Here is a 27,089-nt window from a genome sequence, read left to right as displayed (position 1 = left end):
AAGAGAACCAAATGCTGCAAACTCTGCCCATAGTAAACGTGGAAGAAGGGTTTGGTGGAGCAGAGGATGATAGCCCTTGCTTTCTGAGGGCCATTCTCTGGCCCAGCCTTTAAGGGAGAGAAGGTAAGGGAGTTGGATCTATTGAGGTAGCACTGCTCCTGGGAGCCGAAGTTGTCTCTCCTCCACAAGCTGAATCAGGTCAGCACTACTGGTCAGGCCCCTGCTCTCCCAGCCTCATTTCCCTGTGGTCTCAAGTCCTGCTGAGCCTTTAAGACTCAGCTCCATCACTTCCACTCTGCCAGGTGGCTGCACTGACCCCTCAAGATTGGGCTGGGTGCCCCTGGGAACACCTGCTGCTCCTCTGTTGGAGAAACTCCCCACATCAAACCTGCTTACATGTCTGAGTCTCCCACTTGGCAGGTGCACTCTGGGTTTCTGAAAGTTTCCTTATTTCTGCATCCTCAGTTCCTAGCATGGTGCCTGGCACCGAAGCTCTCGTTAAGTGTTGAGAAACAGAAACACTCTGCAGTAGCTCCTTCTCACGCCAGGATCTGGCCACGACTGGCCATTATGCACAAGCTCCAGCCCCTGGACTTCCTCTCCTGAAACCCAAACTGCTAGATCTTGCCAAGCCCCTCTGCAGCACAGCAGGACCCTCACAGCAACGTGAATACCAACACTCGCTAAATACGTGTTAAATACCAAGGAATGTGCCATAGGCTGGGTCCAAATCCCAGCGTGGACATTCTCGAGTAGTCTGGACTGTCATCCCTTAAGATGCTCACGAGTCCTGACATTTGGGCAAGTGGTCTTGCGGGCTATAAACCAGCTGGGCTGATCTGAGTTACAAAGGGGCCAGGGCTTTTCCTCAGCAGCTGACTCAGGGCAAGTGGCTAGACGCGTCCAATGCCATGTAAGGCCTTTTACTGTATTGCACTTGGTTTTTCTCAAGCCACTTTGAGGACAAGCAGCATCTTCCTCATAAGGAACCTGGGGAATGAATGGGGACCCAGTGGAAACTCTCAACACACCCATGGCTGTTCACAAGTGTTTCCAGTGACTAAGGGCCACACGAAGCACTTAGCCAGACCCTTCCTGAAAACTTCTTCCAGAAATGGCTCAGCCTGAAGAGCTGTTCTCACCAAAGCCACTCCATTCTGGCCCTCCCCACCCACACTGTCCCACTTCTCTGGGGGGCAAGCCTTTTGCTCACCTCCAGGGCAGGGCCCTACACTTCCCCTCTCCCTCAGCAAAAGATAACACAGGCAGGTTCAGCATGCATGTCAGTTTATTCACCACGCTTCCCCCAGGAACTCTCACAGATCAGGGAATGGAAGAATTGAAGGGGCGGGGGATGTACAGGTGGAAGGAAAAGGCACACCTTGAATGTGCTATGATGGATAGAAAGGAAGTTGGTCTGAAATTGACGAGCCTCCCATTTCAGAGGCTTGGGAAGTCTGTGCCCAGGAAATATGCATGCCTTCAGCCAAATCCCTGCACCTGACGGAGCAGACACAGGCACTGCCTACCCTGGCCTGGGCCGTCTGCTGGCTCTCACATCAGCCATTTTCCGGGCCTGGCTGTTGCAGCTAGGGGGATCACTAGTTGCATGGCCATGGTGTCTTGGTCTAAACAAACAGGTGAGGCCTGGCTCTGTCTACACAGCAGCAACAAAGGTGACTGATTAGCAGGAGATCCGTAGTGCACAAATAATGGGAACGGGTGTGCTTGTCAGCATTAATGATTCCAAAATGTAGTGTAAACCCACAAGGAGGGGGTGACTCAAGGCTGCACACATGACTAAGTAACAAAGGGTGACTCTGTGAGCTGACCCTACTTCTGAACAAACCTCCTAATACAGTCTTTGCTCACGGTGTGTTTCAGTCCCCTTGACTCTAAACCGTCACAGAGGCAGAAGGAAGAGGAAGTGGTAGACTGCTCAGCTGGAGCCTGGGGACTGTCATGACTGTTTAGATCTCTGCGGTCAGAGGGCGTCGCGGCCTCCTCAGACCCTGAGCCTGGGACGGAGGGGGTAACGGGATGTAGATTCCCAGGAGGGCTGTCCCCAAGGCCCTCTCCCTGCCTGCCCGGCTCCTCAGGCCTCCTCTTCTACCGCTTCTTCTTGGTCTCTTTCTTGGGCCTCTTGTTCACAGAAGGAACAGTAGTCTTGGGCTTCCTCGTCACCTCAGCACTTCTGGGCTCAGATGGTTCAGCCTCCTGTGTGGTGATAAAAAGGAAAGTCCCGCTTAGATGGATCTAGCTCGACGCCAGCAAAAGGAGACCAAGTCTGAAAGCAAAGAAGCATGCCGTGAAACAAGAGATGGCATCGTCATTACCAGGACCTGGCATCCACATGTATGTGGGACTGCCCCGGGAGCATCGTGGCTCTGCATGAAGAATAAAGGAGGCCCCACGGGAAGGGGGCAGCTTGTGGGGTCTCAGATGCCTAGGTGGAACCTGGGACCCTTCCTTTTCCAGCCGTCTGACCTTGTGGGAAACTCACTTCCCCTTTCCGTGTCTTGGTTTACTCACCTGCGAAATGGAAATAGCCACGCACACCTTACAGGGCTGATGTGAGGAGGAAAACTACATGGAAAGCACCCAGGAAGTGGCAGCTACACCCAGGGGCTGGACAAAATGTGGGCAAGGAGAGGGCTGTGGGGCAGATCCACTGTGGCTTGCTCTCCTCTGGCCGCCATTCTTGTCCTCCCATTGAACCCATGAACTACCAGGGCTGGGAGGGGTGCAGAGGGCCAGCTGGCAGGTTAAGTCCCACACTGTGTTTTGTGGAGCCTGGCAGAGATGCCTCTGGGGGAGGGCAGAGGCCCTCGGGGCAGAACTCCAGACTCCCCTTGCGACTGGAGTAGCTCTGATTTTCAATCTATTTCATACACTGTGATTTGTCCCTTGTAAGACTCAAATGAAACAAAGTTCTGCTGCTAAGGAACAGAAGGTTCAAACCCACAGATCCAGCCTGGCCTTTATTATGCTGATAAGGAAGGGAGACTCCAAGGAAGGGACACAGCCTGGCCCAGGCCACTTGGGCTCCTGTCAGAGAAGAATCTGTAACAGGCTCAGTGTGCTCCTGTCTAGTGTCCTCTCCTCCTCCAGGTGATAACTTGCAGTGTGCCATGGCTAGAAAGGACGTCAGAGAGGCCGGGCTAGCCCAGAGAGCACCAACCACAGCCCAGAGGCCTCGTCCAGGCCACAAGCAGACTTCACTTGGCCTGTAGTGCTTATTTAAAAATTTACGCCAATTAGGAGATTTCCCATTAAATCTGGATTCCTAGATTCTCTTGACACTAACCATCCGGTGACACTGGCCCTGCATTCCCTCATGGCAGCAATGGGCTGACGCGGCACTGCCCCTTTTCAGGTGCTGGCCACGGCCCCCATATCCTGCCACCCCCAGCACTATGACTGGGAATTGTTTCTCAGTGCCCATGTTCTTTATGAGAAATGGGAAAATAAGAAGCAGACTAAGACTCCTGGGAGGAGGACACTTCCAGATGAGAAAAATAACCCTCTTGTGTTTCATTTGCCAACCCTGGCTTCCAGCTCACTTTACTCCCTGACCTTCCCTGCTTGACCCATGGGTCCTTGGCCCAAGCCTCAGCCCACCCTACAGAAGAGGAGGGACCATGCAGGGGAGGACATCCCTGTCTTGGATCCAGTCCAGAGGCCTGTCAGCTCCCTCCTATCAGCCAACACCGTCTCCCGCCAGCCAGGTGAGATAACCAGATACGAAGAGCCAGCCAGGTCTCAGGCCCTGAAGGAGTGATTGTCCAAGGTAACTGGAGGGCTTCCCCTCCCCAGCCAGGCCTCTCACGGCAGCTCTGTATTCCCTCGGCCTGCTGAGCCCCCTCCCGACAAAAGTCACAATGATCTGAAGGTCTCCCTATTCTGTTTATGTAACCTGGCCAAACAAAACAAAATGAAACTTGCAAGGCCTGCCTGGATCTCTAGGAAGGAGTCTGCCTTCTGAGCTCCAGGCTGGGGGCTTCTCCAGTTTCAATGGGACTCAGTTCAGAGACCACAGGGACAGTGAGACCCAGCTGCCGCCCCAGGGCCTCCCTCACTCCACAGGCCCTCTGTCTGGACCCTCAACCCTTCTGGCACCTCCCAGACCTCTCCCTTGATCCAGCTGTCTGCCAGACGATTGGGACTGGCATCTCCAAGCACCTCCAACTCAACCGTCCCAGGCCGAGAAGGCCCGGCCTGGGTGACCTCACCCTGTCTCTGCTCACCACAGTCCAATGAGTCACCATGTGCTGCTGACATGACTCCTTCTACCTCTTGATTCTGTTACTCTCTCCAGCATCCAATTCCCCCTTCAGTTCTGCCCACTGCTAACAGAAGTGCCTGCTGTCTCTGGCACATTCCTCATGCACCTACCAAAGGAAGTGTTCTGAAGTGCAAGTCTGACCGCTGCACCTTCCACCTTAAACCTTCCAGTGGCTCTCTCTGGAATGGCATCTAAAGAGGCCAGCTCTCTAGCCTCACCGGGCTCTTCTTCATCCCCCACGTGAGTCAGGCCCCAGGGCTTCCACTGGTCACCTTCATCAACGGGAATACCCGTTTCCTTGGCCACCCAGCAAACTGCACCCATGGTTGGGCCTGTCCACAAATACACTCCTACTCATTGTCTGGCCTTCCTTCCCTGCTCCTCCCTCCAGCTAGGGGCAACCCCTCTTCCCCCTTTTCCCTCGGTAACCAGGAACCTTATAATGCCACTGTTTTTTTGGAGAGAGGGTCACACTCTTTTGCCCAGGCTGGAGTGCAGTGGCTCAATCTTAGCGATTCTCCTGCCTTAGCCTCCTGAGTAGCTGGAATTACAGGCACCTGCCACCATACACAGCTAATTTTTTATATTTTTAGTAGAGATGGGGTTTTGTCAAGACCAGCCTCAACCTCAACTGATCCACCTGCCTCAGCCTCCCAAAGTACTGAAATTACAGGAGTGAGCCACCATGCCCAACCCATAATGCCACTATTATTTTTCCATAGTTGCAAGTTTTCATGTTAGTCTCCCCTATTAGCCCATGAACACTTTGGGATAGCTTCAACTGTCACTGAAAGAATGAATGAAAGAACAGCCACAATCTCCCAATAACCATGGGAACTTCATTCATGTTTATTCCCATGAAAATAGCACTTAAAATTAGGCTTCACTTTTCCACGGTCACAGAGGATATGAACATATTTAAAACCCAATATATATCCCCAGGCCTGAAGTATGCCTAAGCACAGCCACCAATAATAACAACTGGGCAGGGTGGCACATGCCTGTCATTTCAGCTACTTGAGAGGTTGATACAAAAGGATCACTTAAGCCCAGGAGTTTGAGGCTGCAGTGCGTGATGATCGCGTCTGTGAATAGCTACTATACTCCAGCCTGGGCAACAGAGCGAGACTCCCTCTCTAAAAAATAACAAGAGCTACAACAGCTGCTAATTATTTATTGTTTAAAATATGCCAGGCCTTGTGTTATGTGTCTGGACATGACAGCCTCACAAAATGCCATAACGAGGCCCAATTTATAAACAAAGGAATAAACACTCAGGTCAAATGACTTGACTAAGGTCTTAGCTGGTGAATAGGAGACCCAAGATCTGAATCTAACCTCTTCATGGTTACACAGTCCAGCCTCTCCCAGGTTTCCTGGGGCCCTCAGGGGTAGGGATACTTTGAATCTGAGTTAACTGTGAAGTCCACTCTGTTTAGCAGCCCCCAGAACCACCACGTGCCTCTGGAATGGTAAGTACAGCTCCTCCAAGAACCTACCTGTTGATAGGCCACTTAAAAGCCCCTTGTTTGTGACTAAAGTCCCTAGAAAAGTCAGAAAAGTGGGTTTGTGCTCCAGACTACACTTTATTTATTTTTTTTTAAGAGACGGGGTCTCGCTATGTTGCCCAGGCTGGAGTGCAGTGGCTATTCTCAGGCGCCATCCCACTACTGATCAGCACAGGAGTTTCGATCTGCTCCGTTTCCAACATGGGCTAGTTCACCCCTACTTAGGCAACCCGGTGGTCCCCCGCTCCCAGCAGGTCACCATATTGATGCTGAACTTAGTGCGGACACCCGATTGGCATAGTGCACTACAGCCCAGAACTCCTGGGCTCAACTACACTTGATTTTTTACAGCTGAGGGCAGTCTTCTGTGGGTGTGTGTACATATTACAGTTACCAAGTCATCATCTGTCTCCTCCTCACCCCAGACCTCCTCTCTTCCCTACCTCAGCTTTAGAGCTGTCACACACCCAGTTACTCAGCTAGACACCACCAAGTCACTTCTGAGTTCTCAGCATCCAACCTGTCCCCAAGGCCTGTCCACTCCACTTTCCAAGGGGCTCTAGACCCAGCCCATCCCCTCTGGACACTTGGACCCAGGTCCTGTGCCAGCCCCGCCTGCTACATCTGCCTCCCACAAGTTTCCCTGCCCATGCCTCCATCCCCCATGTTCATCACTCTTTGCGTTACTTTCAGAGTTGATTTTCCTAAAACAACGACAACAGTCCAAATCATGTCTGCTTCCTCCTTTTAAAACCTTGCTGGTTCCCCTTCATGTGAGATAAATTCCAAGACACTCAGCAGGGGCCCCTGTCTTCGGGCCTCTCGCTCGGCCTTGGCCCCTGTCTCTGGGCAGGCCACCACGCACAGCCCACGCTCTCACCCCGGGCTACCGGCCAGCAAGCGTCTCCCAGTACTCTGCTCCCTTTCATCTTCTGTATCTCTACTTGCACCCAATACACGTGGGCACTGTGCCAGGCCCTACAGGGAATGAAGAGAATGCACACTTAGCGGGTGTGCCACGTGGATGCTCACTGAGCCTTTGCCTTGCCCTGGCGAGCCAGCCGCTACAAGCCACACTCCACTGGCAAGGGCCGCTCAGGCTCTCTGAGGCCAGGCGGCAGCCCCATACAAGCTGCAGGGAGGCAAAGGCGGCCGTGACCCACAGGACCTGGGCCCTGGGGTCCCAGCCACACAGGGCCTGTAGCTCCAAGTTCTTCACTGAGAAGGATGCATCTGAATGAAGGGCTGCCTCTTCACTTCTCCTCCAATGTACACTGTCAGTACCAGCCACACAGACGGCAGACTACACAGCCGACAGCCCCGCCTTTAAAGCTGGGAGCACTGTGACTCCTCTGGAGTGAGCCTCAAGTTTCCTCAGCAATCACACTGGCACATATGAAAGGAAACTCCAGCTGCCAGGTGGCTCCTGGGTCCGCGGAGGCATCCTGCGTGGACACAGGCTCCATCAATAATGAAGCTGCTCTGCAGCACTTGCCAGGCCAGAAAATTGCTGCTATTCATCAGGTCCAAATAATCGAATCTGCGCCACAGTACAGCATATCCCTTCCAGCAGGAAAGCTGCACTGAATTTTATGATTTCCACTCTACAGTTTAATGTGGATTTAGTCCTGCAAATCAGGGCAAAATGTCATTCTACACAGGTCACTCTTTCCTTTAAAATAGCCCAGGGAAAGAAAACCATTCTGCTACACTCAGGCACCCTCGTGCGCCTTGTCTCCAATGACCCTCTAAGAACAATGGACTTGGGCAGGAATGTCCTCTTCTGATGACGGAGGCAGTTTAAGGGCAGGTCAGCACTCAGACCAGTCTGCCCAACGCTGAAGGCCCTGCCCGTCCCAGCAGGCCACGAGGGCCCGAAACAGGGTAGGAGCTCAGAAGGCCTTGCGGAGATGAAACTAGCACTGGCCTTGAGGAAAGATAGGATACGCTGAAGCAGAGGGCAGGGGAGGCCATCCATGTGGGCTCAACAGGGCAAATGGAGACAGAATCCAGGATGCACTCTGCAGGCGGGGAGGACTATGATTAGCAAGAACAGCCTTGGGAGTTCATTCCAGACACAATTCAGCACCACAACGCCGGCCCTCCCCACTGGCTGCTCTGTGGTTCCTGTGTGTCCAGCCGTCTCTCCCAGGAACCAGCCGGTACACATCTCCAGACCACAGGCTGGTAGGAGCATGTTTATACCCTCACCCTGCCCACCACATGGCAATCTCTCCAGAACGGGTCATTAAGAAAAAAACAGCCTGCCTCCCAATTCCACTGCAACCTCCTCCCAAGCTTTAAAAACACACAGAAACAGAAACAAACAAAAACACACACACAGAGCAGAATTGCAAAGTTGCTTCTGTGAGCCTGTGTCCTGAGGTGTTGAGTATGGGTGGATGCTTGCCTGGGTTCATTATTTATTTATGGCAGCCCTCACTGGCAACCAGGGGCCTCATGTAAAATCAAGACCCTTGTGCAAAGTTTTCCAGAAGAATCCTGACTTTCTAGGCCATTGTCCTACTGCAGCACAGGAATGAGCCACCTGTGATGCAGCAGGTGTAGGTGGCTCACCACCCTGATGAGCCAGAACATCATCAGGGGTCTAAACACTGCAGGGCCTTCTGGTTGCTTATGAAGTCTCCACTGGCATCACATTGGGAGCCACCACTCTCACCATCGCCTGTGCTGAGTGCTCCACTAGATCACAATGCTGACCACCTGCTGTCCTCCCAGCACCCCTTTTCCATGGGGGCCCTGCCCTTTCCCTATCCCATGAGGTTCTGGGGACTCTCAGTCAGTGGGGCCACAAGAGTAGGCAGCTACATGTGGCCTAGCTAGAGACAGTACTCATTCCCACTTCTCACCTGTGGGGCAAGGTATACGTGGCCAAGAAAAGGCCTTCCATGAGACTCAGAAGGTGAGCAGAGGCAGAGAAATGGCTTCTCTCACCTCACAATCCCGACTGATAAGGGCACTGACTGCAGCTGCCATCTTTCCCAAACAGAGGAAGGGCCTAGGAAGGAAGCCACCACTCCCAGGAAAGCCAGGAGATGGAGAGATAGATGGAGCCCCAGAGACCCCTTGAACCCCTAAATCCAGCTGTGCCTCCAAATTCCCAGTTCCAAGAGCCAATACTGTTTCCATTCAGGGAAGGCGCTGGAGCTGAGTTTCTGAACTTGCAACAGGAAGAGTCCCCACTAACATGAGACGGTGGCAATCAACAAACACAGCAGAGTGGAAGTGAATGGACTTCCTTCTAGAAGCAGGCAGCTGGCTGCAGGCTGACGAGATGCACCATAAGCACATGAAGAGATGAGAATAGTCAACGCTGATCCTACAAGAGTTTCTGATTCACCAACGTGTATGACTGACTAGCTGCCACATGAGTTGCTGAACTCAAAGTCAACACCCACTTGCTTAAGGTTGACTGAATCAACACTCCATGTAGAAATGGGTCCAAAAGAGGCTTGGAGGCTAACTCGGGAGGGTTATGGGGAAGAGGGAGACTCACTAACTTGAGAAGAAACCTGCCCCCCACTTCCCACTGCACTCCATGTAGAGAGGCTATAGACCATCTCCCCAGAAAATGTGCCTGGACATATAAACCTCAGATTCTTGTACACAATTTGAGGGGGCTCACAGACCCCTCAAGCCTACCCCGGGACCTCCCTAGAAAGCCAAGAACTCCCTACTGAGAACTTTCTTCTTCTGAACCCCAACTCTCAGGGAAAGCAGCTGGAACACAGTGGCAGCATCAGACTAGGCCAGCTTTCCTCAATCCTCTCCAGGGAACTGGTCTCCTGAGCTCTCCTTGGACCACTCAGTGGACTTCAGGGAGGCCACACTCTCCTGGTCTTCTGACCACTGCTCTGCCTATAATTTGAGAGAGGGAGAGAAATGGAGACCCCAGCTTCATCTGCCTAGCACTCCCCCTGGGGAAACAGACCTTCCCATTCCCACTCAGAGGTCAAGCCACAGAACCCTCCCCTCCCCCCGGCCACAGCTGTCCCAAGCTGGGTCAGCCACAGTTCCTTCCCTGGGGATTCTGGAACTGAGACCAGCAGGAAGGCATGGTTGTGTTTAGTGGCTCTGCCTCTCACCACAGGGCCAGCAAGCAGAGAAGCAGGGTCCTAGTGAGAAAAGCAAAAGACAGGAGGGGGACAGTAGGGGAGGCAGAGAGCATGTTGGTTATAAGCAGTAAGTCCCAGTTCCCACCAGTTCCAGAGACCCCGCCGCACCCCTGCTCTTGGGTTCTAGGACAGCACCAAAACTTTCTCAGTTTATCTACACTGCACAGAAACTACTTCAAGCAGGTTGGGCATGCTCCAAGTTCAGGTCTTTCCTGGATCTTCCTTTCCCTTGAAAAACTTAGCAACTCATGCTTGAGTTTCAAGTAATAATGCTGGGTTTTGTTTTTGTTTTTTGAAACAGAGTCTCGCTCTGTCACCCAGGCTGGAATGCAATGGCACGATCTCAGCTCACTGCAACCTCCACCTCCTGGGTTCAAGTGATTCTCCTGCCTCAGCCTCCCTAGCAACTGGGATTACATGTGTGCGCCACCAAACCTGGCTAATTTTTCTATTTTTAGTAGAGACAGGGTTTCACCATGTTGGCCAGGCTGATCTTGAACTCCTGACCTCTGGTGATCCGCCCGCCTCAGTCTCCCAAAGTGCTGGGATTACAGGCATGATAATGCATGATAATGCTCTGTTAATAAAATAATTATCAGATCTCTATTCCCAGCTTCTTGCTCGCTCTTCCTTTCTCACATAGGGTATTTTGCTATTATTTCAAACTTAACACATCTAAGAACCGAACATCCTGCACTCCTAAAATTGGTCTGTGCTTGAGGGAAGTCATCTGAAGACTTGAGCAGTGGCTGCATATTATAATCACCTAGATACTTTAAAAAAAATACTGATCCAAGCCGGGCTTTGGAAGCCAAGGTGAAAGGATCACCTGTGCCCAGGAGTTCAAGACCAGCCTGGGCAACATAGTGAGACTGCGTCTCTACAAAAAATTATTTAAAAATTAGTCAGGTGTGGTGGTGCACACCTGCAGTCCCAGCTACTGAGGAGGCTGAGGAGGGAGGATCACTTGAGCCCAGGAGGTCAAGGCTGCAGTGAGCTATGATTGTGCCACTGCACTTCAGCCTGGGTAACAGAGCTAGACCCTGTCTCAAAAACATAAACAAAAAGAAAATACTGATCTAAGGCTTCAGAGAACAACTGAATCGGAATCTCTCTGGGTGTAGTCTAGGCCTTTGAAAGTTCCGCAGATGGTTCTAATGTGCAGCCTGGTAGAGAATCATTGAACAATCCAGCACTATCAGTCTCTAATCCCAGCTCACAGCAAACACACATCATTGATTAATTTCTTTCCTTCACAGCAAAGCAGCAGCCCCAGAATCCTTTTCACCACGGCCATCGTACAATCGATCAGACTTGGCATGAGAGATGAAACTTACCCACTAACCTGGACTAGATGGAAATGGTTCTAGGATATACTATCATACATTTTAGAATCCAGCCTACAAGCAAATGCTTGGATTAAGTGTGGTCCAGCCCCCATCAGGCTCAAAAAATGTTTGTTTTCTCAGGTCTGAGTTTAATGAGGTGCCAATGAGAAAAGCTTTTCATCTGGCTTAAGATTCTAGGGCCTTGGGTCTTGCTCCTACTATGAAAAGGAAGGAGGTGGGGTGGGAAGCATTTGTATGTGTTCCTTTTTTTCCTCCCTGATTACCCCTCAAAGAGCTTTCAAATAATCTGCTAAGTATTGAAGTACTGAAGTCATAAGCGAGTTGCAAAAAATCGGCTTACTGGAACAACAGGAAAGACATTCTTTTGCTTTTCAAAGGCTTTCCCGTCATCTGGAGCCAAAAATATTATCTTCTAACCCAAAAAGCCACTAATAAACCTTGCTTCTATAGGCTAAGCAAAAGGGAAGATTTTGCCCTCAGCAAAATGGCAGAGAGAACAAGACTGTTCTCTGGTTCCTCCTGCCCTCGCTCTGCCCTCTTCTACCTCCTGCCCTCCTCCACCACCAGGTATCTCCCAACTGCCTTCAAGTTGCCTGAGGTCTTACAAGCTGCCCCTACTCTCATGGGCTCCCTCTCTCCCTAAGAGCACCCTGTCCCCATGTTAAAACTCTCTTCATTCCCTTCCAAACTCCTTCCAAATCCCAGCCAGCTGTTAGAGACAGCCTCTAAGCAGCATAGTCTCAGCAGTCACCCTCTCTTTGTAACCTTGTTTATGCACAGAATGCTGTTTCCTTTCCATCTAGTGAGGAGTTTGGGAGTGAGAAAGGCTTCCTTATGGGGACACATAGAAAAAGTTAGCAACAGAACCCCCTGTGTAACTTGGGGCCATTTGCTCCACTGATGTACCAGTAAAAAGTTAGACTAACAGTACTGTATTTTTTTGCTACTGATCCACTGAAAACCTAAAATAAAAAGTTAACAGTAAGCTTCAGTTATGAAGACAATTCACTTGTATGAGCATTGTTTCCCTAAATGCAAGATAAATAAAAATGGGAGATGTCATGTACTATATTTAAATTTAAAAAGATGAGGTTGTTGTCTGAATTAACTGCTAAATGGCAGTGGGGAGGGGCGGTAATGGAGGCATATTTTTGAACCCTTTGTTAACTCCCTGTCTCAAAGACTTTAACCCACTATCCCACTGAAAACCTTAAAGAGAAGAAAAAGGGCCTTCTTTTCTGAAGTTTGCTGAACTAACCCAGGCTTCTGTGGCTTACCTCGAAGGGATCATGCACAACAGGAACTAAACAGCCTCCCTGCTCTCCAAACAGCCAAACATCTCTGCCTATGACAGGAAAGCGCAGCACCTCCCTCCCTCGGGACTCTTCATGAGCCTCACCAGCCACCAACGACAATACCAATGTTTTTGACAATGGCAGTAGCATGCCATGTCTGTGAGGACAGAGCCCAAGAGCACAGGGATTGTGTTTTTAAAACGCGATACAATTGTAGGTGGAAGAACTCCAATCATGATCTCCTTCTCAAGACACCAGATTAAGAGATGGAAAAGACAACCTAGAGGCCATAAACCCATCCCTGTTCACCAAGTTTTCCCCACCCTTGTTGGCTGCTCCTCCTCCCCTGCCTGTCCCCCTCAATGCTGGAGCCCCTCCAGGCTCTAGCCTAGGCCCTCTTCGCATCTCCCGCCATATTCTCTCCTTGGGAGACCCTGTCTCCCAATAATGGAACTAAGCAACGACCATCAGTGGATGTTAAAACCACTTAGGTGAAAGACTGACAGGGGATTTCTATAATGGAGGGATCAACTGATACCACCTAAACCCACCAATCAATCCTAGAATCTCTAAATGTGTGGCAGCCAGGCACCATGTGCCTGTTGATGCCACACAGTAGGGAGTACACAGCACCAGCTCTGAGGTGTTCACACCAAATACCCTGACTGGAATGGAATCGGGCCTCTAGATGGAACTCCTGATGATAGGAAACACAGAGAACAGAGAAACACGTTAAATGACACCACAGAGAAGCAATTAGCCAATTCCTGGGATGTAGGTATCCCACATGACAAATGACCTGCTTTCTCCAACAAATCAATGTCATGAGCAAATAGGAGTGGGCAAGAAAGTGGGTGGAAGGAGGGTGTATAGTTATAAAGACACTTACAGAAGAAGAGTCAAAACAACAACAATAAAGCCAGTTTGACCATGTCATTCACATACTTAAAACCCTCTGGCCCCTGCCCACACCTCTGGCTGCACCTTTCATCCTGTCCCTTTGTGCTCTGGCCACAGTCACTTTCGTTTGGTTCCTTGAACTAGCCCCTTCCTTTATTGAGTCCCTTCCATGTGTAATGCCCTCTCCCTGGAATGTTGTCCTTGCCCCTTGCCCACTTCGCCTGGCAAAAGCCTGCTCATTCCTCCAGTCTCAGCTCAAACACTGTCTCCTCAGCAGGTGTCACAGCCCAGGGTAAGATCAGGTCTCTCCCCCTTGTTATATATCCTCGCTATATTCTACTTCTCATGGGAGTACATGGGGGTATGTTTTGTTATCTGCCTTCCCTCCCAAGGACTAGATGCTCCTCAAGTGCAGACACTACATCTTTCAGCAGAGTCTGAAATGTAGTAGGCACCAAATAAAAATCTGCTTAAATGGGTACATGAACAAATAATGTATTAGCTATGTGGTTCAACCCACCAGGTGGGAATTCAGGGACACACTAAATCAAGAAGGCCCAGAGTAGACCCCACGGATCTTAGTTGTGGTGACATCTACTGTTAGTACTCAGAACCCAGTCTGGTACTCAGAGGAGCTGAGGCTCCCAAGGAAAAACTCACCGCCTCATAGGACTTGGGAATGGGTACGATGATGGCCAGCACACAGATGAGCTGGAAGATGGCTCCCAGGAAGAGTCCATACCGTAGCAGGTTCTCCAGGAAAGTGGGTTCGGGCACCTCTGGAGGTGAGAAGTCCAGGTCAGAGGCCATGGCCAAGTTGCTTGCTGCCTGGGGTCTCTTCTGACTCACCACTCTCCAACTTGTAAATGCAAAGAGTCAGTGTCATATTTCTGTAACTGACACTCATTCATTCATTCATTCATTCATTTATTCATTTATGGAGTCTCACTGTGTCACCCAGGATGGAGGGCAATGGCATGATCTTGGCTCACTGCAACTTCTGCCTCCTGGGTTCAAGCAATTCTCTTGCCTCAGCCCACTGAGTAGCTGAGATCACTGGTGTGGGCCATCACGCCCAGCTGGTTTTTATATTTTTAGTAGAGAGACAGTTTCACATGTTGGCCAGGCTGATCTCAAACTCCTGACCTCAGTTGATCTGCCCACCTCGGCCTCCCAAAGTGCTGGGATTACAGGCGTGACCTACCATATCCAGCCTGTAACTGACTTTTAACTTGAACAACACATACACACACCCAAGAATATATGCAGAAATTGTGAAATATTCACAATTCTTGATCTAAGTTGGGGACATGTGGTTAGTCACTGAACCATTCTTTCAATTTTTCTGTATATTTAATGTTTTCCAAACATAAAATTGAGAAAAATAAATAAATGCAAAGGGAAGCACTTCAATGAAAATCTCACATCAACATACATTTACTGAAAGCTTGCTACACTTCAGTGTTTTTTGTTTATTTATTCATCTAGTCATTCATTCAACAAATACATCTTGAATACCAAGCACTGCACTGAAGAATGAGCAAAACAGACAAACCCCTGCTTTCTTGGGGCCTACATGTACATGATGGAAGCAGACAATGAGCACATCAAGGCATGATATGCCAGGCAGCAATAAGCATTTTGAAAAAACTTCAGGGCACCATTTTATTTTGTGACAAGAAGGGCCTCTTTGAAGAACAGAGATGGGAATAGAGTAGAAGAGAGAAGGAGTGAGAGAGTGAGCCATTTGTGTATCTGAGGGACACATGTTCTAGGCAGGGAGAAAAGCAAGTGTGGAGGCCCCAGGGTAGGGAAACGAGGCCAATACAGGCAGAAAGAAGTGATCAGGAGGGAGGGTGGAAGGACGTAAGATCAGAGAGGAGTGGGGGCAGACCCTGACACCTCCAATTTGACTTAGTGAAATGTAAAGCCACCAAAACGTTTTGAGCAGAAAAGTGACATGGTCTGACTTCCATTTTTAAATGGAGGAGGGACAAGAGGAGAGGGAAAAGTGGACACAGGGAGAGCAGGAAAAGGCCCCTACCAATAAGCCCAGACAACAGCTGCTGATGGCGTGCATGACAGGGGCAGCAGAGGCCAGTGGTGCAAGGTCCAGCCTCAGCCCAGCTCTCTAGCCTCTATTCTCGGCAGGGCCTCCACTCCTAATATCCTGGTTGAGCTGAAAGAACTGCCGTGGTTCTCCAAGAGCACTGGGCTCTTTCAAAATCCTGGGCCTCTGCCCAAGCTGCATACACTGCAAAGAATGTCCTTTCCCACTCTGAATGCTTGACAAAGCCCCCACTCTACCTCTAAGGCTGAGCTCAAGTGTCACCTCCTCAACATGCCTTTCTTGTCACCCTCTTCCTCCCCTGGCATGACTGAACTGCTCCTTCTGTACCACAGCACCCACCAGTGGCTTTCTTCTGCCCATCCCAGTGATAAAGAGGCAAGTTTACATTGGAACCAGGCCCAACTGAATCCAAAACCCTCTGTGTTTCCAGAGATCTGTGCCACAGTGCAATTTTTTTTTTTTTTTTTTTTTAAAGATGGGGTTTCACCATGATGGCCAGGTGGTCTTGAACTCCTGAGCTCAGGTGATCCACCCACCTCAGCCTCCCAAAGTGCTAGGATTACAGGCGTGAGCCACCGCGCCCGGCCTAATGCAACTTTTTATTAAGTCTGAGCTATCCAATATGGTGGCCATGAGCCACACATGTCTATTAAGACTTGAAATGCAGCTAGTTTAAATTGAGATGCTAAGTTAATTAATTACACGCCCAATTTCAAAGACTTAGTATGAAAATAAGAATGTAGTCTATTTCATTCATATGGTTTTTATATTGATGACATGTTGAAATGATTGCAGTGGCTCACACCTGCAATCCCAGCACTTTGGGAGGCCACGGTGGGCAGATCACTTGAGCTCAGGAGTTCAAGACCAGCCTGGGCAACATAGTGAGATCCCATCTCTACAGAAAAAACAATAAATTAGCCAGGAGTGATGGTGCACTCCTGTATTCCCAGCTACTCCAGAGGCTGAGGTGGGAAGATCACTTGAGCCCAGGAGGTCCTCAAGTCAGTGAGCCATGATTATGCCACTGCTCTCCAGCCTGGGTGACAGAGAGAGACCCTCGCCACTACCACCCCACCACCAAAAAAATACACATAAAAAACAATTGGCTGGGCATGGTGGGTTACACCGTAAGCCTAACACTTTGGCAGGCCAAGGCAGAAGCGTCACTTGAGCCCAGCAGTTTGAAACCAGCCTGGGCAACACAGTAGGACCCTGTTGCCAAAAAAACTTTAAAAAGTAGCCAGGCATGGTGGCGTGCACCTGTAGTCGCAGCTACTCGGAAGGCTGAGGCAGGAGAATTGCTCAAGCTGGAAGGTTGAGGCTGCAGTAGGCCAGTGAGTTGTGACTGCACCACTGTACTCCACGCTGAGTGACAAGGTGAGACCCTGTTTAATAAAAAAAAAAAAAATTGAAAGCAAGGACTCAGATACTAATTTCATAGCAGCATTATTCACAATAGCCAAAAGATGGAAACAAACAATTAAAAGTCCATAAACAGAATGGATAAACAAAACGTAGTATATACGTAAAGTGGACTATTACTCAGCCATAAAGGAAATGAAATTTTGATATACACTACAACACAAATGAACCTTGAAAAACATTATGAGCTTTGAATAAACATATGTGAAATAAGCTAGACACAAAAGGACAAATACTGTATGATTGCCCTTATATGAGGTACCTGGAATAGGCAAATTCAGAGACAGAAAGTAGAACAGAGGTTACCAAGGGCTGGAGGGAAAGGAAATGGGGAGTTATTGTCTAGTGGGTATAGAGTTTCAGTTTGGAAAGATGAAAAAGTTTTAGGAATAGGCAGACATGATGGCTATACAACACTGTAAATGCCACTAAATTTTAAATTTAAGAATGGTTAAAATGGTAAATTTGTTACATATATTTTGTCACAATTTTTAAAAAATGTTTCTTTTTACCCATTTATTTATTTAGAGACAGGGTCTCACTCTGTCACCCAGGCTGGAGTGCAATGGTGTAATCATAGCTCACTGTAGCCTCCTACTCTTAGGCTCAAGTGATCCTCCTGCCTGAGCCTCCCAAAGTGTTGGGATTACAGGCATCGTCCCTCTTTGCTTTTTAAATGTGGTTACTGGAAAATGTAAACTTATACATAGTCTGTGTTATATTTCTGCGGGGCAGTCCTGGGCTAGAGACCATCCTAAAGACCTGCCTCCACCTTGGCTCTGCTGGGCTTTACTGCTTTGCACCATGTTTCTAACATGAAGTAGCCGAAGGATAATTAAGATGACCTTCGTAAGTAAACAGAGCCGGACTTACGCAAGAATATTGCTTCCCCTTCAACCTAGTCACTTCGGAAGGTCATGTGCCTGGGGCAACAGGATAGTCACTTTTCGCATCAATTCTGTCTACTGTGGGACTGGCCTTCAAAGCTTGAGGCTCTTTTTTCCTTTTTGTTTTTTTTCCAGAATCCTCAGAGCTGGCAGATCTTCATCCTAGTACTCAGAAGGATTTGACTTCTGGAAAGAGCCCAACATCATCTGGTTCCAAGTGCGGTGAATCAGGTGGCACTGAGCTCAGGAATACCATTTTTGGTCAAATGCAAGGTACGACACTCAGGCTCCAAGCAGATTACTTGGGGTGCCTCATAAACTGGCCCTGAAGTAAATTCCAAGGCAGCTGCAAGAACAGCTTCACTGAAAGAAATGTAACAGCCTCTACCAGCACCAGCACCATGTGAATACCAAGGCTTAAGAACGCACGTTCTTATTTCTCCGCAGTTGCACCTCATAAAGTGTGCATTTTTTAAAGTGCCCTTGACCCCAAGCTTTTTTGTTTCAGGCGCTGTAACAAGCTTTATGAGCTTATAAATACTCAGATTTACTAGTGTTACTAACAGCAACATTGTGATAATAAATATTTGGAGTGGTACAACACAAAGATGGGGCAAGAGTCAGGCTTGACTCCTGGCTCTATCTGCAAGGAGCTGCACTTTGGGCTAATCATCTCCTGACCTCTAGACACTGGATGTTCTCATGAGCCAAGCAACAATAATACCTATAATACATTTCGGCTTCTTGTTAAAATGGCAATTACACAAAATATAACAAGAGCCATAAAAGTGATTATATCCTTTGACTGAATAACTTACTTCCTAGAATTTATAGTAAGGAAACAATTCAAAAGAAGAACAAGCCTCAGGTACAAAAAAGTTCATGGCAGCACCATTCATAATACTGAAAAACAGGAAGCAACCAAAGTGGCCAGCAATCAGGAAGCAGTCCACCCAATGGCGGCGCATCACGGTATACCCTCTTCACCAACACAGCAAATAGAAGCATCGTGTATCAGGTCAGTGGAAAGTCTTTGCAAAATAACATGAATTGAAAAAAATAAGCAATTGTATAAACACTGTGACTGCAACCATCTATAAGCTGATTTCATGGACTAAAGATCAAAAGAGGCCACAGAAATACAAATAGTTGCTGTTAAGGTGACGAAGTCATGAGTTTTAATTTTTCAGAATGTTATGAAACAGAAAAGTATATAAGAAGAATCTATGCCCTACCTACTTCCTTCACAAGACTTTTGTTAGGGTATAATGACACACTGTCCAATAATACTTTCCGCAGTGATGGAAATGTTCTGTATTTGCGTTCTCCAAATGGTAGCCACCAGCCACATGTGGCTATTGAGAACTTAAACGTTACCGAGAAACTAAATTTTTAATTTCAATTTTAACTTGAATTAACAATAAAAAACCACACGTGGCCGGGTTCTCCTCTGGGCAGCACGGTGTAATAGGAGGGTGGTTGTGAAAAGGTTCTGGGAAGCACCGGCACGGCACGTGGAACTGCTCTCATCTAGTTCTGTCCGCACCTCTGTGCTTTACTTCCCAGTGCTCCTGCCGGTATTTCTGGGTTTTCCTTTCCTGATGACCAAAGTCAAACAAGTATTGATCCTGCAGATCTCAACTAGGAGGCACTTACCCCTTAGACTGGCTGTGACAGCTTTGTTCCCCCCCCACACCTCCCAAACCCCCACCCCCACCATTGTTTCAGCAGCAGAGGGGGTAAATCAAGGGCCAGGTGTTGCCAACAGCACTTTACAGGCAGCAGTTCATACACTTCGAAACCACACTGGGAGGCGGTATTACTAATGAGGATGAGGAAACCAAGGCCTGGAGGGGATACATGACCTACCCAGGGATAACCTGGCTAAGTGGCAAGGTCAGGATTCAAAGGGGCCGGCTTCCCCACAGCCAGGGCTCTTACCTGCTATGTCAATTGTTTTCAAACTGCAGGCTGTGACCCATTAGCGAGACAGGAAAACCATTTACAGGGCTGCAACCAGCATTTCTTTTATTAGCCAGCACTTTTATTTAAGTAAATGACAATAGAAAATATCAGAGAGTATCATATTAAGGGCCAGTATTATACTCTGAAGCTTTTTAAATATCTATCTACATCTGGGCATGTATGTGCTGGATCAAATTTTAGAATGTTATTTCTTATTGTTTGAGAAATGTTACACTAGAATCTACTGTTTTCTCCTTGACCCGTTACAATCTCTTGAACAGCAAGGATCTTGGGGGTATATCTGGAGTTTATTCCAGGTCCTGACTCATAAATACTTGGTAAATGACTAAGCCTATGCCTTTGTTTCCCACCTTGAAAGCAAGAGCAGATGCCTCAACCAACTGCGTCATAATCTAACAAGGAGGAGCTGAGAGGCCATGAGGTTCCCCAGGCTCTCCTGGTGAGTCAGGGCAGAGCTGCCATCCTGGTCTCTAGCCCTGTCCTGCTCCAGACTTGCTTAAGGGCAGAGGTTTTTATCCACCAGGGAACTTTCATACCCCTATCTGAATTTAACAAAAGGTGCACAATTATTTATTACTGAACATGGCAAATAATTTCACGAGGTTATTGGACGCTGCGAAGTTCACCGAAGTGCAGGACACTGGTGACGGAAGATATTAATTCACTGGACAAATATTTATTGTGAATCTACTATGTGCCAGGCACTAGTCTAGTCCCTGCCATGGAGTTTCTATTCAATTGGAAGTACTCAAACACAGACATACACATGTAATGTCAGGGATGAGTATTACAATATATACAGGAGGGAGGAAGAGGGCACTATTTAATATGAGGTGGTCAGGGAAGGGCTGCTCTGCAAAGGTGGTATTTCAACAGAGGAAAGTCGAAAGCAAAGGAATAAGTCATTTAAACATCTGCCAGAGTATCCCAGGATGGAGGGATGGCAAGGGCCAAGGCCCTGAGGCAGGAATGAGCTTCAAGATCAACAACCGTCGGACTCTGGCCAGTTCTCTGAGTAAAAGGGGAGCTACTGGAAGGTTCTTAGTGAAGAAATCACATGGTCTGACTCATTTCAAAATGATCCCTCTGGCTGCTTTGTTGACAACAGACTGTAGGGGACAAGACTAAAATTAAGTCTTAATTTGACAATTAAGAGGCCACTTTAACTGTCAAAAGACATGCTTGCAACAGGGGGGTAGCAGTGGAGGTGATAAATTCTCAGGTTATAGACGTATTTTGGAGAAAGCCAACAGGAATGCTGAGGTGAAATCTGAAAGGAGTTAAAAATAATCCCCAAAGGATGGGAAACTATCCTGCATGACACTATAATTAGGAATACAAAATATTAAGCACTTGTCAAAACCCAAAAAACTTTACAGCACAGAGTAAACTTTAAAAAAAAAAAATTTGCATCATTAAAGACGGGGTTTCACCATGTTGGTCAGGCTGGTCTTGAACTCCCGACCTCAGGTGATCCACCCACCTTGGCCTCCAAAGTGCTTGGATCACAGGTGTTAGCCACTGTGCCCGGCCGCAAATATTTTTTAAAACATAGGAACGCTGTTGCAGTGGCTCACACCCAAATTCCCAGAACTTTGAGAGGCCAAGGCAGGAGGATTGCTTGAGCCCAGGAGTTTGAGACCAGCCTGGGCAACATAGTGAGATCCTATTTTTAAAACACAGAAACTCACACATACGTGAAGTCAGGTGTTCCAGATGGAAGGCAGAATGTGACATTCTGAATCTAAATATATTAAACAACTTCACTGAAAGGGTGGCAGGGGAATAAGGTACTGACCTAAGTAACTCTGAAAATGAGTGGAGCCTGTAAAACTGAAGGCAACAGGAAATGCACATCCACACTGTACTCTAGCTGATAAGTTGCCTCCCACCGGGGATACGGGGGAGCAATTCTAAAAACCATGATACAGGTTTACTAAATTAAATAATTAAGTAAACGAATGGTGAATGGTGGGAGTCGGGTTTGTCACAGGTGGAGTGGAGGTTACACATAAGCAAGAGAAGGAAACCAGAACAGGAGTCACCAACCCCCACGCCACAGACCAGTACTAGTCCATGATCCATTAGGACCCAGGCCACACAGCAGGAAGTGAGCAGCAGGTGAGTGAGCGAAGCTTCATCTGTATTTACAGCTGCTTCTCATCACATTACCACCTGAGCTCCGCCTCCTATCAGGTCAGTGGCTGCATTAGATTCTCATAGAAATACAAACCCTATTGTGAACTGTACGTGAGGGGGATCTAGGTTTCGCACTCCTTATGAGAATCTAATGCCTGATGATCTGTCACTGTCTGCCATCACACCCAAATGGGACTGTCTAGTTGTAGGAAAACAAGTTCAGGGCTCCCACTGATTCTACTTCATGGTGAGTTGTATGAACATTTCATTATATATTACAATGTAATAATAACAGAAATAAAGTGCACAATAAATGAATGCACTTGAATCATCGTAAAACCATCTCCACCCCCGTGTCTATAGAAAAATTGTCTTCCACAAAACCAGTTCCTGGTGCCAAAAAGGTTGTGGACTGCTGAGCTAGAACAATCCATGCCATCAGGGAAAAGAGTTGGATATCAGTTATGTACAGCTTAACATAGATACTGGTGGTTCCATATGGAAATACTTCTAGATGTGTGCATATATACATATGTCTCTTGCTCTGTCCACTGCGAGGGCCTAGAAGCAAGGACACTAGGTAGCACTGAGCATACCTAGAGCCCAGATCTTGTTTTCTGGGCCATTCTCCAATAAAAGGAGCCAGGTCTCCTTGGGAAATGGCTAATTCTAGGACTGGGGCAGAAACATATGAGATAAGCCTAGAGTAGAAAGTAAAGAAGGTGCTTAACAAGACAAAACAAAGCAAAACAAATTGAGGGGGTATGTCAAAGGGATACAGGAGCCAAGTGGAAGAGCTAGCTCCCAACGGCCAATGGAGGAACAATTTGAGCAACAAAATAAAGTAGTACTGGATGGTAGTCCAAAGCATCCATGAGTTCAGGCCGGGCGCAGGGCCTCACACCTGTAATTCTAGCACTTCAGGAGGCCGAGGCAGGTGGATCACCAGAGGTCAGGAGTTCAAGACCAGCCTACCCAACATGGTGAAACTCCATCTCTACTAGAAATACAAAAATTCACCAGGTGTGGTGGTGAGCGCCTGTAATCCTAGCTACTCAGGATGCTGAGGCAAGAGAATCGCTTGAACCCAGAAGGTGGAGACTGCAGTAAGCCAAGATTGCACCATTGCACTCCAGCCTCTGCGACAGAGTGAGACTCTGTCTCAAAAAAAAAAAAAAAAAAAACTTTGGGAGGCCAAAGCGGGTTGATCACGAGGTCAAGAGATCAAGACCATCCTGGTCAACATGGTGAAACCCCGTCTCTACTAAAAATACAAAAAATTAGCTGGGCATGGTGGCGTGTGCCTGTGATCCCAGCTACTCACGAGGCTGAGGCAGTAGAATTGCCTGAACCCAGGAGGCAGAGGTTGCGGTGAGCCAAGATCGCGCCATTGCACTCCAGCCTGGGTAACAAGAGCAAAATTCCATCTCAAAAAAACTCTGGAGGCCAAGGCAGGCAGATCATGAGGTCAGGAGTTCAAGACCACCCTGGCTAACATAGTGAAACTCCATCTCTACTAGAACTATAAAAAATTAGCCAGGTGTGATAGTGGGCAGCTGCAATCCCAGCTACTCAGGAGGCTGAGCCAGAGGAATCACTTGAACCCAGGAGGTGGAAATTGCAGTGAGCCAAAATTGCACCACTGCACTCCAGCCCAGGCAACAGTCCAAGACTCTGTCTCAAAAAAAAAAGCCATGAGTTCACCAATATAAATAAATGACTCTATAAGCAAAAAATAAATAGGAGAACAGACAAATTTCCCACAGAGAAGAACTCCAAATAATTTGCATTAGATACTCTGCCTTTAAGCATGGAGCATAATTCCACACTCCTTAAATGTGTGCTGTACATAATGACTTTCTTCTAAAAGTACAGTGTGGAAAGTACGGGAGGAAAAGTAACTCTACACTGGAAAAGCCTGACTCAAGTCAAGTGGCCCAGGTTAATAGGCATCAACAATGATAACTCATACCGATAGTATGTACCCTTGATACATACTAAAGTGCTGTTGTAATAAGAACAGCACTTTACCTCCATGGTTGGATTAGTCCATTTTCGTACCACTTTGAAGAAATACCCAAGACTGGGTAATTTATAAAGAAAAAGAGGTTTAATGGATCCAGTTCCACATGGCTGAGGAGGCCTTACAACCATGGCGAAAGGCAAAGAAGGAGCTAAGGCAAGTCTTATGTGGCGGCAGGCAAGGGAGTGTGTGCCTGGGAATTCCCCTTTATAAAACCATCAGATCTCCTGAGACTTTCTCACTATCAGGAAAATGGCATGGGAAAAACCCACCCCCATGATTCAATGACCTCCTACTGGGTCCTTCCCACAATATGTGGGGATTATGGGAGCTACAATTCAAGATGATTTGGGTGGGGTTATAGCTGAACCATATCAGTGGGCTTCCTCCCCTAAAACCCATTACCCTGATCTACTCATGTCAAAAACAGTCAAATCCTAATTAAAGGTCCTTCTGCAAAACATTTGACCAGTCAGTAATCTTCAAAACTCTCAAGTTCAACTACAACAAGGAAAGCCTGAGAAACCATCACAGAGAAGAGGAGCCTAAGGAGATATGATGACTAAATGTAGTAGGGTGCCCTGGACAATACTGGAACAGAAAAAGGACATTAGAGAAAAACTAAGGAAAAATGAATAAAGTACAGATTAGAGTTAATAATAATGTATCAATATTGGTTCAGTAATTGTGACAAATGTACTATACTAATGTAAGACGTTAGTAATAGGGGGAACTCACTGAAGTATCTTTACAATAACTCTGTAAATCTAAAATTATTCTAAAACAAAATGGTTATTGGGGGGAAAAAAGAATGGGTCAACATTTTAAAACAAATAACCACGGAGACAAGTATAGCTCTCAGGACTTGGCAAATACTAACTAAATCTTCTCTTAAGACTGAAAAACTCAGATTTCACAACTGCCATAGGCCTTACCATCTCCCAGTGTCGTGTGCTGTGATGGTAGGGCATTCTTGGCTTCTAATGAACTAACTTTAAATTCTGTTGTGAAAATTAAACTGAAACCGACTGGGAAATAGAAACCAGTGTCAGAAGTTAGTGCTTTAGGCCGGGCACAGTGGCTCACAACAGTAGTCTCAAACACTTTGGGAGGTCCAGGCGGGAGGATATCTTGCCTCCCAGAGTTCAAGACCAACTGGGCAACATAGTGAGACTCCATCTCTATTTGAACTTTTTTTTTTTAATTAAAAAGAAAAAAAGCCAGATGCGGTGGCTCACACCTATAATCCCAACGCTTTGGGAGGCCAAGGCTGGGTGGATCACCTGAGGTCAGGAGTTCAAGACCAGCCTGGCCAACACGGTGGAACCCTATCTCTACTAAAGATACAAAAATTACTCAGGTGCACTGGCTCACGCCTGTAATCCCAGCACTTTGGGAAGCCGAGGTGGGCAGATCATGAAGTCAGATCGAGAGCACCCTGGCCAACATGGTGAAACCTTGTCTCTATTAAAATACTAAAAAAAAAAAAATTTAGCCAGGCATGGTACTGTGCACCTGTAGTTCCAGCTACTCAAGAGGCTAAGGCAGGGGAAATCCCTTGAACCCAGGAGGCGAAGGTTGCAGTGAGCCTAGATCACGCCACTGCACCCCAGCCTGGCGACAGAGTAAGACTCCATCTCAAAAACAAACAAACAAAAAGTACAAAAATTAGCCAGGTGTGGTGGCACACGTCTATAATCCCAGCTACTCGGGAAGTTGAGGCAGGAGAATTTCTTGAACCCGGGAGGCGGAGAAGGTTGCAGTGAGCCGAGATCGCCACCGCACTCCAGCGTGGGCAACACAGTGGGCCTATGACAATCAATCAATCAATCAAGAAATAAATAAATAAATAAATAAAATGGCTTTAAAAAAAAAAAAAAAGTTACCGCTTTATAGCAATGAGCTGTAGGGCCTGGCCCATCCCATTGTAACAAATTCCTAAGAACTGCGCAAAACCAGATTAGCAAAACTAAGCCACCTCTCCGAGCAAAGTCACAATGGGTAGTCAGCCGGTGGGCTGAAACTGGTGTACAGATGCCCTGCAAAATATAATTATTAATCTAAACGTGTTGTCACCATTTTAAAAGTGTTTCTCATATTCATTTCTCGAGAATTTAAAGAGAATTCATTTTAGGAATTCTCTTAAAAACAATTCTTCCAACAAGCATGCACTGTGCACCAACTAAGAGCTTTACATTCACTACCTCGTTTCACCCGCAGAACAAGAGTGCATGTCCATTTCAGAGGACGAAACTGAGGGCCAGAGAGAAACCGTGACTTGCCCACGGTAACACATCCATACGGATTCGAACCCTAGCGAGACAAACGCTGGAGCTCAGGCTCCTCCTACTGTCCCACTCGTGGGAGAAAAGGCCGGGACCAGGTCATGAGGAGCCCAGGGTTCTGGCCCAGGTTCCGCACGAAAGCGTTGGGATGCACCAGGCGAGGCCCTCCGCCTCCCTTGGGCTCAAATTCCCCTCCGGAAGTAACTTTCGAACGAGCACCACGGGAACTTATTCAGGACCTGAGCGGAGCGACACCCGGGTCCGCAGAGCGGCGCCGCGGGGCACAGGTAGACCTGGGCCAAGCCGAGCCCGGCTCTCTTTCGGTTTCCGCAGCATCTCGAACCCCGCCCCGCCGCGAAGCAGCGGCACTCACCTCCCCCGCCGCCGCGCAGCTCCCCCGGAAGTAGTTTCCCGCGACTCTGGGTCCCGGAAGTGACGCGCTCTGAGCAACCAGCGGGCTCCGCTCCTCCCGTTTCCAGGGTTGTGGCGTGAGCCACTGCTCGGCTTTGTTCCTGTTGTGTGGGTTTGAGTTGGACAGAGAGGTTTGGGGAAGCGAAACCCAGTGCCTTTAAGCTCCTATATCACTAAGCTCAATTAAAAAGAAAACAAAAGTTACTTCTAGGGACCGGGCAGCAGTGGCTCACGCCTGTAATCCCAGTACTTTGGGAGGGGAAGGCAGACGGATCACTTGAGATCAGTAGTTCGAGACCAGCCTGATCAACATGGTGAAACCCCGTCTCTACCAAAAAATACAAAAATTAGCCGGGCGTGGTGACGGGCGCCTGTAACCCAGCTACTTG

General features: G+C 48.0%; 1 protein-coding gene across 6 annotated transcripts; it reads right to left on the bottom strand.

The window, feature by feature from the left end:
* Window positions 1-1,270: 1,270 nt before the first annotated feature.
* On the bottom strand, window positions 1,271-26,694 carry MANBAL (mannosidase beta like). 6 transcript variants are annotated; one of them, XM_078371593.1, is made up of 4 exons: window positions 26,209-26,694; window positions 16,808-16,932; window positions 14,134-14,332; window positions 1,271-2,217 (listed from the first exon to the last, which is right to left on the bottom strand). In XM_078371593.1, the coding sequence occupies exons 3-4, from the start codon at window positions 14,281-14,283 to the stop codon at window positions 2,110-2,112; spliced, it is 258 nt and encodes an 85-aa protein (XP_078227719.1). In that variant the 5' UTR covers window positions 14,284-14,332; window positions 16,808-16,932; window positions 26,209-26,694; the 3' UTR covers window positions 1,271-2,109. The 6 variants fall into 6 exon arrangements, with proteins under 6 accessions (XP_078227719.1, XP_078227720.1, XP_002747585.1 ...); XM_078371594.1 differs by having other exon boundaries at window positions 26,529-26,694; XM_002747539.6 differs by having other exon boundaries at window positions 26,663-26,694.
* Window positions 26,695-27,089: the final 395 nt, after the last annotated feature.

This window comes from Callithrix jacchus, chromosome 5 (genome assembly GCF_049354715.1).
Source record: "Callithrix jacchus isolate 240 chromosome 5, calJac240_pri, whole genome shotgun sequence".
NCBI lineage: Eukaryota > Metazoa > Chordata > Mammalia > Primates > Cebidae > Callithrix > Callithrix jacchus.
This window is presented reverse-complemented; position numbering and strand designations above follow the sequence as displayed.